This window comes from Pseudonaja textilis, chromosome 11, assembly GCF_049901715.1.
Source record: "Pseudonaja textilis isolate UNSWEBS1 chromosome 11, rPseTex1.2, whole genome shotgun sequence".
Classification (NCBI taxonomy): Eukaryota; Metazoa; Chordata; class Lepidosauria; order Squamata; family Elapidae; genus Pseudonaja; species Pseudonaja textilis.
This window is the reverse complement of record NC_142000.1, coordinates 12,483,852-12,500,113: the sequence shown is the minus strand read 5'-3', so window position 1 is coordinate 12,500,113 and position 16,262 is coordinate 12,483,852. Positions and strand designations below refer to the sequence as shown.

Genomic DNA, 16,262 nt, shown 5'->3' with positions numbered 1-16,262 from the left:
GACCCCCCCCAAGGTTGGACCGTGGCCCTTTTCAAGGTTGAACCGCTCCCAGAGGGATCAGAAATGCTGTTTAGGAGTCAGAATGTTCTGTGAAGATATTTAGAAGGTAATTGGGGGTGGGGGGAGGTGATTGTGATAAATAAGCTGTCCTATTCCAAACACAGAGAAGCCAGAAAATGGAGAACTGTTTAATCATGGCAAAAATAAGACTTCAGCAACTAAAACTATGGATTGTTTTTTTTAAAAAAAAACTGTTACAGGTAGTTCAAGACTTACAACAGTTCGTTTAGTGACCATTCAAAATTACAGCAGCACTTTAAAAAGTGTTTTTCACACTTACAACCATTGCAACATCTCCACAGTCCAGGGATCAAAATTCAGATGCTTGACAACTGATTCCTATTTATGAAAGTTGCAGTGTCCGAGGGTCATATGATCGGGGCGGGGTGTGTGTGTTGTGATGTCTAACTTAGCAGCAGAAATTTTGGCCTCAATAGGGGTCGTAAGTCAAGGATTATATGTATTTCTAGAAACTGCAATATAACCCACACACCTTCCTCTACAAGATGGCGATATAAACCAGTAAAGAAAGTATTGTTCAGGCTGGCGTGTTTTTTTTAGTTTTTATTCCAAATAAAACTGTAGGAATCTAAATCCTACATTTCCACAAATCTCTTATGCAGCTAGGTTGCCCAAGTGACAGCATGGCTGCCTCTTCTCCATGAATTTGTCTTTTCTGACAGTTCTAATCATAAATCCAACATTAATACAGGATCTGTATTTCAAGGTCTCTGTTAAAGGGAACATGAGGCTTAGAAAGAAAGACAATCCTCTATTCCTTTCATAATCACTTAATAGTACTTAAGAAATTAAGAATCTACGTTGGCATTCATCTGCTGTATACAGGCAGTCTGAACTAATCAGGAACCCTTTGCAAGCATATAAAACAATTCAGGTAATTACATGAAAAATTTACTGTGGCTGCAAACAAACAGAAGGAAAAGACAGACAGCCCCCCCAAAAAGGGGTGTGTGTGGGACTAGGTTGATCATTGTCTGATCCCAGCAGTCTGCCATAGGCCAAACCAATTAAGTATCTACTCCTCTTTAAGAAATCCAAAATATCCTCCTCTAAAGCCTATGCAGTATTTTTGAATCTGGGCTAAAGGCCTCTTTGTTTATTCTGAAGTGTCATAGTCACAGGATCAGCTTTTGTGTGGCTTCCACAGATTTATGTTTAGTCACATACTGAAGACATTGTTTTTCTCATTCTCTTTCAACACAAACCAGTTTCCAGTCAAGGAAGTATTTGAAGCATCATATTGCACAATCCACAATCAAGTAATCATGGACTAAATATATGCTGCTGTACCACAAGCAGAATATCTCTGGCTCAGGACAAAAAGTCCTAGCCCCCTGAAGCCAAAAATTCTAGGATGTTGCCTAAGGCCAAAAGCTGGACAAATAGAAATTAAGATTCAAATGTTTAAGTCCAGAGTGATTTAGCCATAGTTAAAATTTATGAAACACACAGAATGAAATCTGGCAATATGGTAGTTCTTTTCCATTTCATAAATACCTAGTTTCTGAGTAGTCCTATAGTCATGTTATGCTAGAATTGCTTATTAGCAGGAATGGGTTTTCTTCTCACTGCCGCAAAAGGAACCCCAAAGGTTAAAATATCACGGAGATCAAGCTATATTCATACACCTAGAACTGAGGGCATAAAAATATACAGTATGTGCTCTTGCTTGTGATCCGTCAGGTTGCTCCAATTGCTGTCAACACCCTTATCTGAAAGGACAGTGACACATAACTACTCCAAAGTGCTCCACCTGAAAACAGCTTGTATTTAGTTTCAGAATGAAACAGGGACGAGGTGACCTACTTGATCCTTACACACCCAAACTTATAACTAACTATATATTTAGGAATGCTTGTGCATACATCTTACTTTTAAAACAGTGATTTGGGGAATAAACATCCAGATGACAACCTAACATCAGAATCCCCAGCATTTTCCAGATTACCACTCCTTTTTGGAGCCCTCTTGAGTCATCTGCTATGGCTTCCAGTTTCACATCAAGTTTTAAACAAAACAACAACAATTGGATATAGTTTGATATATTAAATTGTAGCTAAAAACTTTAAAGGCAAATGAATGAGCCTGCTTAAGGTATTCTGCCAGGCCTATTCACAAGAGTGACTGTTGCTGTGTTACATCAACACAAGACTGCAAGGGAAGCCAATTTACTTACCCATCACCATCACCACTATGAACAGTCACTAAACAGGGACTACTGTATTACATTATTCAGACAGTCTATCACAGAACCACGAAAAGTATGAGTTTTAATCATGCCAACTTACCATGAACTTCTAAACCCCCAAATTAGATTCTTGTTTAGGCTCCATGGTCAATATACGACAGTACCATACATTTCTATAATCTTCAAAATATTTAGAACAATTCAAAGACAGTATAAAAAGGTTTATATTGCAATATAAAAACACTGCCACTCATCCTTTTTATGTATCATAGCTGTCATTCTAAGTCCACCAATTCACCAACAAAAAACATCCATAAATACTGCTGCTATTGGTGACTAACATTGTTTGCAACCCTGTAATAGCTACATGAAGCAAGATGCCATTCTGAGTTCTACCATACTTACATCAACTTTCCAACATGGTGCCCTCCAGATATGCTGGGTCAGCAACTTACACAATAGACATTATAAAAGAATATAAATTCAGGCTTAGCCACGAATCTCACAGGATGTAATTAGCTAGTCACTAATAAAACTACTTCACAGGCATAACGTATAAACTCACACAAAAGGTGTGCTGGCATATTACTGAACAACACGCCTGTCTCTTAATAATGTTAGGATAAATTTTGCTCCCTACATGGGGCTGAAGTCATCATTGGTCTCTTTTGTGTAAAGCGCATTAGATCAGATCACCAACTGCTTTATTTATGTTTGGAGGATAAGGTTTCCAAATTACAGTAATATATAATTTTGTGGGCTTCCACTCTACCTTCGGATGCAACATACATAATTTTGGATTTCACCCCCAAATAACAAAGTCCACGGTTTCCAAAGCAAGACAACACTTGGAATTTATGTCATGCAAATGATGTCAATCAGAGATAATGTAAAATAAGGCAAATAATGTAGCTCGATACAAATGATACCAACCATATAAATTCAAATTTAATGAACATTTGGCTTTAGCAGAATCTGTTAAAAACTGAACTTTTACTGTATCCTCTGACCATTTACAGATCTGAACCTCAACAAAGATCACAGGTGCCCAAAACAATAGGTGGAGTATCAGTTTCTCCCATCAGAGTTTCTGGTTGTATATCAACACCTTTTTTCCCCCGAATCAGCTTAAACAGGCATATAGAACAATAGCCTTATTTGTGTTTTGCAAACAGCTGCATTCATCATCTGTCCTTTCTAGTGATGTGTTGTCAGGAAGATGTTACTGGAAAAGCTGGATAGCCCAGCAATCTGAACAAAGGAAAGGCCATTATCCCAGAAGCTGCAACCAAATACGTTTCTCATAGTCAGCCTCAAAGATATTCAATTCCAGAGACAGCCTCAAAGGCCTGCATAGAGCGCTCGTCACATGTTCACAGGTCTCACCTGATGCTGTCAATTACATGGCTTCATGCAACTAAGCATGTGCAATTTTAGATTAAGAAAGAAGCTGCAATTAAGTACTAATTATTTGCTAGTATGTGAGGCAGATGCCAGGATTTAAAAGTAGAGCCACATGGTGAAATATAAGAATCCAAAATTAAGTCATGTGCATAAAAAAAGTTAAACAGAACTTTTTTTTAAAGAAATATCTGAGGAGTGTTGAACTGAACTGCCAGCCTGTTTTGCGAACCTTTTCAACCTTATTTCGGCAATGAAAGTAATAATAGTAATTTCACAACGCTTACAAATGTCAGAAGTTTTCATAATGCCAGATGCCATTCCTGTTGCCAAAGGTTTTCTAATGCTGGGACAAACAACCAAATATGCATCATTTCCAATGGGACGTGCGTTTCGCTGAGGAGGTATGATACATGTATTGGCTCAGCCGAGGACTAAATAAATCCCTCTACTCTGAACAGTTTCACTCCCAAATGTTGGAAATGTAAGAGAAAGGCAAAATGAGGGCTGGGCAGATGCCAAACAAGAAACTGCAAGACAGGGAAATCTCCCTGAAAACTTAGGGTAACATTACTTTACCATCTGCTTCCAATTTACAGTGATAAAGCTGCTTGTTCCATGAGACTAAAAGCTGAAGGAGCCAAGAGAAGAAGTTATTTCATTAGCTAAAAAGCCCAACAGGTTTTGGATTCTCCAAACAGCTGCTACTAGATCATCATTATTTAAACCCTTGCCCAACTTAGGCAGTTGAAGAAATGGCATCTCGGTTTGGCAATTTCCTTCTTTATTATACTTTTCCTTGTGTATGGAGATTCTCAGTCATCCAAGTGGCCTCAATGACACTCAGAACGAATGCTAACAACCAGATGACTGCAAGGAATATAAATCCTTCCATCCTCAACCATTCAGTCAGAACTGAAGAAGTTTTCTTGGATGAGAAATGAAATGTTTTCAAGGAAAAACAAAATCCAGTTGCCCTTTGGGGGGAAAAAGCACCATTGGGATATATATTTTTATTTTAGATTGTAAAGCAAGGGGATTATCTTTTCTTAATGATCCTTAAAATGTTTTCAAAGCTTTCTAATTAAAGAAAAGGTTAAAATTATTTGGGGAGAAAAAAGAATAGAGAGAAAAGTTTGTGTTGGCATCAAAACTTTCCATTTTAGAAAAACAGCCAATCCAATAGAACTGCCATCAATAAATAGCACAGTCGGGCAGTTCTATAAATATGAGCATCTAGTTTAATCCAAGCATCCTAATTCATTGTGGGAAATCTGGTGACCAAGAGTTGCACCCAATCCTTGAATTCACTTTTCTATAGCGCTAGAGCCTTTTTGGATTATCACGACTGAAAACTGTTAGCACTTTTTAGAGCTAAAAGGTCCTAAATATGGACTAGTTGCAGCTATCTAGTGATTGTCCAGACTTTGCAAAAATCCAGACAGCCACTAGATAGCTAAAAATAACCATTGGTCCAAGTTTTTTGTACACCAGATCTGGTAGTTTTATTTTCAAATTGCATCATGTATTTAAAGAAACACAAAAAATAGGAAAAAGAAAAACAAGAAATCAAATCTACATATATATGAGAGTTCCATCAATACATTTATGTGCTTTATAAAGTTTTATAATAACAGCTTCAGTAAAGAACGACGATGTTTCATTATAACCGTCCGTGCATAACCTATAACTTCAGGAAAGCTTTATCACCATTAAAAATCCTCCTATTCCCCACAATCCAATAAAAAATGGAACCTCTCAGCTGCCACATGGCCCCCGTCCACTTTGCATTATTTCCTCATCTGCTGTGGCCCAAAGAAAATTCTATAAACTAAGAACCTTAAACAAAGGGTTACCCATTCTTGCTCCATCTAAAGAGGGTATAAAATCACAAAAGATTAGCAAAAAGCTGAATATGCAGAAATAAAACCAGCACTGCTGGGGGGAGGCTGAGGCTGACCTGGGGGTAAAAGCACAGGAACAAAAGATTTGGGAGCAAATGATGGAAGTAAAGAAGAAGAAGAAAAAAAACTAGAGCTGATTGGCACACTCAGCTTCACCTATTTGGGGGATGAACATCGCAGCCACATGGGCGGCAAAGTAATGAATTTACAAATATAGGATGGGCAGATCATATCTAGCCGTAGAAACAAAGCTTTGGTTCAAGTGACTGTAGGAAAGCTGTGTTCATTCCTGGTGGCAAAAAAATATAAATCAAAAGTTCTAGAGCACCTTTTCCTCAATAACAAATGATGATTAAAGCAGAAGCTTTCATGAACTTTTTCATCAGATGCGCATAGAGTGGCTAGACCAGTTTTTCTCAAAGGAAAGGGAAGAGAGGTTGGTGATGCAGATTACACACGAGACATGACGAATGCCCTATCAATTAACAATCATAATGCGTCCAAAATCTGCTGTATTTGCCTGACTGCCTTCCACTCTTTTGATATTTAAGACCTCAAGAATGTTTCACCTGACGTTGTTGTTAAGCAATCAGTTTGAGGTATCTCCTAAAGAGTTCCTGGGAGGTTGAAAGGCTCTGATATCTTCCTGAGAAGTTTTTATGCCTTTAAATACAATTGGTTACATTAAGCAAATTATTAAACCAAGCGATGTTTTTTTTTTTTAAAAAAAAGTCTGCCCGTGGATAACCGTTTTTTCCCCACTTTCTGGATTGTAGAAATCCAATAAACAGTTCAGGAGCAAACACAAATAATTCTCAGCAGTGACTCACCAGGAAGTCTGTTCATGTTGACACCTTGGGCAGAGAGTCCTATTCCCATGTACCTTCAAACAAACAAAAATCTGTTAGTTTAGCAAATGAAGAGAATTTCCAAACAAAATAACAAGGGCTCTTCCCTACTACTAATAGTAGAGCCCAAATGGGAGAAAGTTAAACCATTCCCTCAGTGGAGACTGTCATCTAATTCTCAAAATACATATAACAAAGATAACAACTGTGACCTGTAATCAAACCACCTTCATGCGCTCAAACTTTTCCCTTATAGAAAAGCTTATTATCTCTGATACAAAAATGTTACGCCTCACTAAAATGTAACAGAAAATATCAAAATAATTTTGATCAACAACTGTAAAATAATGCTGGAGAATTTTCAGAAACAAGATTTGGAGATAATGCAGCTTAAGCCTGTTTGTTTTTATTGTAAGCCTGCTGCTTTGCCCCAAACCAGAATTAACATTCAGGAAAAGGAAAGCAACTCTGATAAAGCAGAGTATACAGACTTCATCGTCAGCTGCATTAGCGATATTTCCTCCTTCAGTGACTAAGTAGAGTACATCATCTACTAGAGATAATTCAAAGAAGTTATCTTCTCTTGGCAGGAACAGTTCCTCTTTACAACTGCTTTACAAGGGTTAGGGCATTTTTAATGTTTACAAATTGTAAAAGCCTTTTATGTAACTGAACATGATGGAAATAAATTCGATTGGAATTTTTCTTCACATTATTAAGGTTGCAAGTTTCTGCTCCCAAAGAATCAGAAAGTTTGCATGCTGGCACACAGAAGGTAAACTCATTCAGAACAAACAGGTTTTTCACAAGACGATCTAATCTTCCCATTTAAATATTCTGTTCTGTCTCAGAACAACGTCAGTCTGGCAAATCCTGTCTTCTTGGGTGCACAGAATGTTCTGATGTTGCTGAATTACAACTCTCAGGTGCCCCAGAGAGCAAGACAAAAGGTTAAGGACACCGCTAAATGGAATAGAAATCCTGTTCTTCAGCTCACCTATTTCCATGGTTAGTATGCACCATGAAGCCTTTCTCTGTGGGATGCTTAATCCAACCTATGCACCCTCCAGATGTAATGACTTCAACTCCCAGAATTCTCAGCAACTGTCCATTTGAGGAATTCTGGAAGTTGAAGCTCGCCCATCTGGAGGGGGTCCCAATTCAGATAGATTGGTTATAAAGGCGTAGATTATTCAAATGCTTCATAGGACAAACATGCTAACGTAAAAGAATTAACCTGCACACGAACTTAATTACTATTATTACAAGTCATACGTTCAGAAACACCGACTCATTAAAATTAGGACTTTAGTCGTAGACTAAAAGTTTTGGTAGCATCTTGAGGATGGGTGGAAAATAGTATAAAAGTGACATGTTCTAAAGCCAACAAACCCCGAGATTTCTAGTTTAGATTATTTTTTAATTCCAAAAAGTAGAAATCATCCCCTAATATCTAAAATCATAGCTATATGATCTGATATGGTACACTGCATATTTTTAAAATCATAGCTATATGATCTGATATGGTACACTGCATATTTTTATATCTTCCTATGCCTCACGCTAGTATGTTAACAGGATAATGAAAATTTACCTTCTATTCAGTTATTGGAATTCTGTGGATGAGTGAGGTTTTTTACTGCTCTACCACAGAGATATGAATTCATATCTTCATTTTTCCAAAAATAAGTGTTTATACCACAAAGCCCAGTTATAAACTGCCAACACTAGAACTCATTCATTTCCAAAGCTGCTGTGGATGTCAAATGAACACTTCACACTTTCTTCTCTTGTGCAGGTCATTAGAAGCCTGCCAGAACTGTGGGTACTATGATAAGGGGGGGAAAAAGCATTGCTCACTTAATATGAGAAAAGTTAAAATGCTTTTCAACTAGTATTCAACACCCTCCTCTATCAGAAACAACACATATGCCACATCATTCTATAAACAAGAGCTGGAGCAACAGATTTTGTAACTCAGAGTAACTCAAGTGAACATTTCTAAAATGTTTATAAACACTGTATGCCAGAGATGACACAGTCAGTCAGACAATTCATGTTGTTTATTGTACAGGGTATTAGCAACTTTCATTCTGTGGGACAGTAGCTCTCATAGAAGGAGATCATAATCCATGTAATGAAATTCTACTGTTGTTATAAGTACAAACAAGGCTGTGCTATACTACCACAACTATAAGGAGGGAGATTTTCAAGCATCACATTACTTGCAGGAATATTAACCTTTTTTTAAAAAAAAAAATGTAAAAGCACAGACTACTTAAAGCAGTCTGTCTTTATATAGGCGCCCTCACAAGATTGAAAAATAGAGGTGGTCATTTTAAAAATTATATTAAATTTAATGAGTTGGCTCAATAAAGCAGCCAGGGATTTCTTTCTAGATCACCCAGTAGTCTAGGAGAAGGCATGCTACATTAATAAATATATTCATGAGAAGGCCAAAACATTTCTTCTGAATCATTTTCAAGGCATGAATAGCTCTACCATGTAACAAGTTCATTATTATTTCAACTTCATATGTGAAACTGAGGCAAAACTAGATCAGCTCCATTAAGTAGTCAAATGAATACGGTTAAAAAATAAATTCCTAAAGCAAAATCCGTCAAAGTACCTCTAATACTCTGGAACAGCTGTATTCAAGGGCTGATATCTATGATTGTGTAATTATGTTACAGCACCTAAGCTTCATAGCATTCTGAAGATACAAGAATTAATAATTCTTGTCTTTAAAGCCAGACACATCACATATAAGAATAATGCATCAAAAATCATAAATATCCATTCCACAATTTAAGGAGGCAAGTACTGGGAATTTAAAAAATGCTATCTCTATTAAATGTTATGCAGTCAACAAACCTGAATAAAACATCACTATGTTATCTATTAGCTCATTCAAATTAGAAAGTGTAGTCATATAGCTTTGCTCTGGCTATCAATTACAGAAATTCAGCCTTCCAGAAACCCTTAGGAACATATGCAGACTGAACTGATAATCCGTACTCAGGAAGCTCTTTCTATACTCTCTCTTCTTCAGCTCACTGTTCATTTTTCTTGCCTTTGACACTTTTTAGCTCTTGCTACATATGCCAAAACTTGTTGGCTTTTATTTGTCCTAAATGTTATCTGGTATTTGTAACTTATAATTTTTAAAGACAAACAATAGTCCATTTTAAGATGACAGCCTTTCAATTGTCAAAAGACAGAGACACTTTGATAACTGAAATAATAAACATAAATAGTACACTAATTACTTTTCTAAATTAGCTCTCATTTATGATAAATCCTAATTGGACTTTAGAATGTCTTTGATTATACAGACTGAATGAATCAACTGTTCATACAGATGGCTAGAAATAAGCAGCATCAGAATCACTAATAAATCAAGTTTCATCTTTCAATCTCATAATTGCTACCTTTTATATCTTTTTACTAGCCTTGCATGCCACTTTAATCATAACTTGACTCTGTGAAGCTTATGCGCCTATAAAATAAGTTTAAAATATACACTAAAATGATAGGCGAAACAATTCATGACTTTATGCCAGGTAACAAACAAAATTCAATTTCAAACATAATTTCAAGGCTGACTATTTCATAACACATTTGTCTCAAAGCTTGCTGGAAAAGCCAGTTTGTTTTGAAAATCCCACTTAGGTTTAGATTTCAGAGGAATATTGTTAGAAAGAAGGGAGCAGCGATTGAAAAAGTCTACCTTTGAGACCCCACAAGGTGATATATCCTGAGTGAAAGGACTGGAGGGAGCCTCTTGCACCTCATCTTATCAGAATCTCTTCTTTGACCAGATGTTCACATAGATGATTAAACTGGGCATCATTAGGATACAACTGATATCACACCCTATGTCACTGGATCACATGCCCGGTATTTTCTTATAGAAGTTGAGCAAGAGTGGGGACATACAGCAGTCCCCACCCCGCCAAAACAAACAAACTCCTGGGCCCCAGCCCACTAACAGGCCATATGGCCTATTTGGAATTGGGCCGCATGAATGGCTGGTTGGAGCAGGCGTACACACACAGCTCAAGTGAAGCTGCATGTGTGCACACCTGCCTGCCACTTTGGCAAGGGCTATGTGCACACTGGCCCATCGCTTGCATGACCCAGTTCCCCTCTGCCACTCTATCCCCAAGCCAGGCCAAGCCCCCAAATTGGAGACCACTGACCACAACTTCTCCCCTCCTAATATACCACCAGAAATTGCTCCTTCAGGAAGGAGAACTGTTATAATGAAAGCTCCCTACTTCCACTACGAAGAAATACTTCTGAAGGATACCGTGGCTGTTGGCGTGGAAAACCAGTAACTTAAGCGGAACCAGGGGGATCGCGCTCCCTCCATCTTGATCTCATTTTAAAGGTCATCCACGAGCATCACCAATGTAGTCTTGGTCCGACACCTTCTTTGCAGCACTCAACCAAAAGGGGAGACTAGAGATAACTGTCTAACTGCAGTGCCAACTGATGGTTTGAGAAAGCACAATACTGCCTTCTTTAGGGGAGGGGGTACTATCCCCTCATTTAAGGGTGTCTTTACCATTGCTCTAGCCCAGCCTTCTGTCACCTCCCTAGAGATTGTCACCAACCAGGAAGAGAAAGGGATCCAGGTGACAAGTTGTTGAGCTGCTGTCATACGTTACCCTGTCGCACCTCAAGAGGAACTGGTCCAAACTTATCCCAGATAAAGCTGTGAGAGAGAGAGATTCAATCACACCCACAGAACTTGCCTTCCTGGCATCAGTTCTGAGCAAATTTGAGTGATCTTATCTTCCAGCTCCTCAAAAATTCTCAGAGGGCCCCTATAATGTTCTAGACCATCCTTCCCTCAAAGGTGACAATCAGATAATGAGGTAACAGCAAATAAATAATGACGATTGGCTGTTTTTATCAGCATAAGAAAGTTCTTACCTATATTTGCTTGGATTCACTTTCTGCTTTTTTGCCAGTAGCGCTCTAGGCATATCCTTTGCCCCTTCCTCTACTGGGCTTCCTTAGTGAACCAAAGGACTTCCCTGGATTGATGAGCAGAGAAAGGCTGCACAGGTGCAATCCTAATCCTCAGGAGAGAGGATTAGGAATGCTCTTCTGAAATATAGTGGCTCCATTAGGCACCTGGGGCAGGTTGACTAATTAGCAAATGGGATTGAAAATAAAATATGGAATAAAATACTAGAGCAGGGTTTTCAATCTTGGCAGCTTCAAGCTTCATAATTCTAAAATTCCCCAGCCAGTAGGCTGCCTAGGACATTGTGGAAATTGGAAGTCCACGCTTCTTAAAGTTGTCAAGATTGAGAAACACTCTAGTCAGGTTCAAGTCCATCTACAGCCAGGGTATGTGGACCAGTTGCTCTTTCGCTAACCAACATACCTCAAAATGTGTTGTGACCATTCCCATGTAAGCTACTTTGAGATTCTGGAGGAAAGCCACAGTGTAAATCTAGTACAAATATTTCTCAATATTTTCTAATCTGACCATTACATCATTCCTGACCACTGAGCTACCAGTACGATGCATCTATTTTCTGATAGGTACAAAATTTTAAAAATGGCTTTGCAGAACAATCTTCGTATCACCATGGGTCATAAACCAACTGTGCAGCAATCATGGGCCCCGTAAGGGAATGCATTAACCTAGTTAATGATAATTTCTTATAACCATTCTGGGAATTGTATAATGAATTAAATTTGCCCCCTTTGGCAGGATTTAAAGCACAGAAGTACCACTGCTAATTTAGAATCTGCTATCATTACCCTTGAATTTTCAAACTTATATAGTTGTTTTATACATCCATCAAAATTAACTAGCCCAAACCCTTTATATATTAGAAAAAGCACAGTACTCAAAACTGGATGGTATTTGCTGGAAATACAATACAACAATGCCTCATTCCAATCTGTTTTTTTAACCACAAATCTATTCTGGGCACCATGAATAGTTTTTTAAAAATGTGTTTATTATTCAGAGTAAAAGCATACTCTCTGTCCAGGTACTAAAGCCTCAATTCATGAAGATGGTAATTGAAGCTATCCGAAGCATCCTGACACGCTGTGTCAATATGCCCTGAGCTTCCCACTTCCTGATTTAGCAAAAAAGTTATAATCTTAGTAAAAAGGTTACTGTAAAAAAAAGTATGTAGAAGCAATATTGAAATAAGTCTCTCTACATCAACAAAAAGGTACAGAAGAACTGGATTTGGGCTAAACTTTACACTAGCGTATGAAACACAGTATCAAGACAATTATGAGCAACTCCTTCCAGACATAACAAAGGTGATCAGAAACAAATGTAAATGTTCTTAGCCATTTCTATTTCTTCTCCAAACACCAAACAATTGAAACTATGTAGTTTCTTAAAGTCCCTGTAGCAATTCAGCAGTGCCTAAAAAAGTAGATATCCAAGAATAATCCATCCAATTCCTCACTGTAATAACTGGGGCAAAGATGCATATAAAAATGTGCACTGCAGTCAGGAGACATGTATCCGATCTTTCCACCCTTGTGATTTGCAATATCTTGCTGGCCATGTATGTGATCTCATCATTAACATTACAACACCCAAATTCTTTAAAGCAAGACAATTTAGTTTGATTTCACATTATGAACATACTTTTCTCCCCTTTCCCAAACTGGACTGTTTGTCATTCTACAGGAATAATTTTTGGTTGATCGAGTAATCAAATTTGCTTAAAGCATGGCTTAGTGTTTGGCTTAGCATTCAAGTTTGTTATCAACACATTATATTTCAAAGACTAAAATCAATCTGTTTTATACCAGGGTTCCCAAAAGATATGTAATCTGTCAAAGTTCCAGAGTACAGGTAGTCTTTGGCATAGGACCACAATTGAGCCCAAAACTTAAGTGAAACATTTGTTAAGGGAGTCTTGCCCCATTTTACAACCTTTCTTGCCATAGTTGTTAAATGAATCATTGCAGTTGATAACTTGGTTGTTAAGTAAATCTGGTTTACCCACTGACTTTGCTTGTCGGAAGGATCTCCTGACTTTGGGACACAGCAATGTTCATAAGTATGAACCAATTACCAAACATCTGAATTTTGATCACATGACCATGGGGATACTTCAAAGGTCGTAACTGTGAAAAATGGTCATGTCACTTTTTTCAGTGCTGTTTTATGTTTGAACAGTCACTAAATGAACTGTTGCAAGTCAAGAACTACCTGTATTAGCCATTAGCTCCAAACTTAGTGTAAAATAGTAGCAATAAAGATAACTAGACTAGGCCAGAGCCAGAATAATTGAACCTACAATAGGAAATATACTGAAAATTATCTTATGCAAGTTCCGATTTTTTTTTTTTGAGGGATCAACAATTCAATCAGCTCAATGTTGTAAACTATCTAGATCAATTATCTTATGTCAAAGAATTACCCATTGTACGTACCCATTTCTTTACAAATCATTTTATATAGGAGGGAAAGGAATCCCTGCTGATTTTATATTCCACTCATCCCTGATTCAAACCTGTGAACCAGCACTGTATGAGGATCTTTCTGTGGTCATCTGGTCAACATGTAGCAATATGTAAAATAATTTGGTAGCCAGGAAATAATTCTAGTTAAACAGCTATAGGAAGGGATTTCCACTACTTTCTTTGCAGTAACTGTTATATATAGTATATTGGATTTCAGATTTAATCCATCAAAAAGCCGCATAGGAATTTTAAGAGGTAAACATAATTACCTAGAACAGCCAATAAAAACAGGCCAAACCATCATGTCTCATCTTAGTTTATATCACTGGTTTGGTATTTGATAGCAGGAAGTCAAACCAGTTTTTAAAAATCTGAACTGGAGTTGAACTTGATTCATAGCTTCATCCTCCCTCTAATGAACCAGAAGCCAACCCCCCTAAAATGATCTCAACTCCTTGTTTTGAAAGGCTGCTGGTGCAACGTCCTACTACAAAGGCATGACTCACTCATCCTTTCCCAAAGCCACAAGTCACATTCCTACCAAATGTAAGTACAGATGGTAAAGTCAGCTCCAATTCTTGCCAAAGACAACAAACAGAATACGCATTGAGCCACATACTTACCCATCTCTTCCTTTACTAACTATCTTCACTTCAAAATAATAAATTCCACAGGCTGCAGGGATGGGGTGGGTAGCCCTGACAGAAGCAGCATCCTTGTGATTTTTCCCATGTCCTGGTTTAAACAGAGGGAGAGAAAGAGGCAGAAAACAGGTCAAAAACCTCTTTAATTCTTCAGTGAAAACAATCAGGCAGCAAGGCTTTTCAAAAGCCAGCCAGCCAGCCAGGCCCACAACTGAATACACTCCCGTACAGATAAAACAGATGTTCCAACAAATACATTAAAGGTGGTCAGGGCCCTAGAAAGACATAGCTGATCTCCTGTTATTGTCCCAGACAGAGAGGCTCCCAGCCCATCCTTTAGGGTAAAATTCTACTTTGGGGCAGTGTTTCTCAACCACGGCAGAGGGTTTTGTCCATCTTCAACCTGTGAAGATTGAGAAATATTGCCCCAAAGGATACTTTACTTCAAAGGTTGGGCTTTGGGTCTCCCCCCCACCTCTCTCTCTGGGACCATCCAAGAAAAACACCTGTGTGCTTCTGTTGCTCTGCCCTAGAAGACTTCAAATCCCAGAATTATCCAGCCACAAAATTCAGAGGTTTCAGAAGCCCACATTTTTTTTCATAACGCCTCCCCTCCCCTGCCACCTTCTTGGCTCCCTCAGGCGAAAGCCCCGCCATTTCCGCCCCCCCCCTCAGGCAGAGAAACGGGGCCTTCTCCCCCACCTTTGTAGTGAACACGGAGGTTGCCCTGGGAGAGGCCGATGTAGCTATACTTGTCCTTGGGGCTCCAGGCGCGCGGCAGCGGCGTCTCGGCAGGGTTGACGGCCGGGTAGAGCTGGCGGAGGCGCTGGCTCAGCTCTTGCTCCTCCGGCGGCGGGGGAGGCGGCGGGGGAGGAGGAGGAGGCGGCGGCAGCGCCGAGTCTCCCCCAGGTAAGCTCGCTGCACCCGCATCCGCCATCTTGGATCCACTATGGTGTCAGCGGGACGGGAGCGGGCTCCCTTTCCTCGGCCGTCCAATGGGAGGCGGGCTCGGCCACAATGGAGGCGCGCGGCATGACGGGAAAGAGAGTCCAGCTCTGCCCTCAAGCCAGGCTAACTCGAGCGAAGCGGAGACTACAGATCCCAAGAAAGGCCGCGCGAGGGAGGGCCCCGCCCAGTCAGCTGCGTCGCAAAGGACGTCGGGATAGCGAGTACCAGACGGCATATAGAAGAGGCTTAGGAGCTTTCAAAGCCAGCGCTGAAATGTCCGGGGTGAATTCCTCTTTAAGCAAATAAATCACGCATGAGATGAGAAAGCGGGTCGGAGGAGATCCTGTGGCTTTGAAGTTACAAGGTTTCCCGTGTGAGCACGGGGTTGGACTAGAAGACCTCGAAGGTTCCTTACCGATCCTATTATTCTATGTTCTAAAAAAAAAAAAGCAAACACACACAACCCCATCGCACAATTAGCTGCGAATCAGCTGTGACGAGAGAAACAAGCTAGCGAGATGCGTCTCTATGCAGTCTCGAAGACTATTGTTTACCCTGTCCCGTCCCTTGCAACACGAACACCACCCACCCACCCCAAACACACATGCTTTCTATGAAAGGCCTGTTTAAACGGCCTCTCCCTCCTTGCAAAGCTGCATTTGCAGACGCAAGAATGTAAGAAATGTAAGAAAATTGGAGAATCCGGTGGTTTTGCAAGTTGCGCACATTGGCCTGGAAGCCTTCCTCGAAACACGGCCAGTTAAGGTTCCTAGCGCCCCCACCT

General features: G+C 39.4%; 1 protein-coding gene across 1 annotated transcript in view; it reads right to left on the bottom strand.

Moving 5' to 3' along the window:
- The window catches only part of RANBP10 (RAN binding protein 10), a 37,487-nt gene extending 21,574 nt beyond the window's left edge, over positions 1–15,913 (bottom strand). Inside the window, exons 1-3 of the mRNA XM_026719000.2 lie at positions 15,233–15,913; positions 14,510–14,621; positions 6,405–6,457 (exon numbers count right to left, since the gene is read on the bottom strand). Coding sequence (XP_026574785.1) covers positions 6,405–6,457; positions 14,510–14,621; positions 15,233–15,467 — 400 coding nt within the window. The 5' untranslated portion in view covers positions 15,468–15,913. The remainder of the gene's footprint in view (positions 1–6,404; positions 6,458–14,509; positions 14,622–15,232) is intronic.
- Positions 15,914–16,262: the final 349 nt, after the last annotated feature.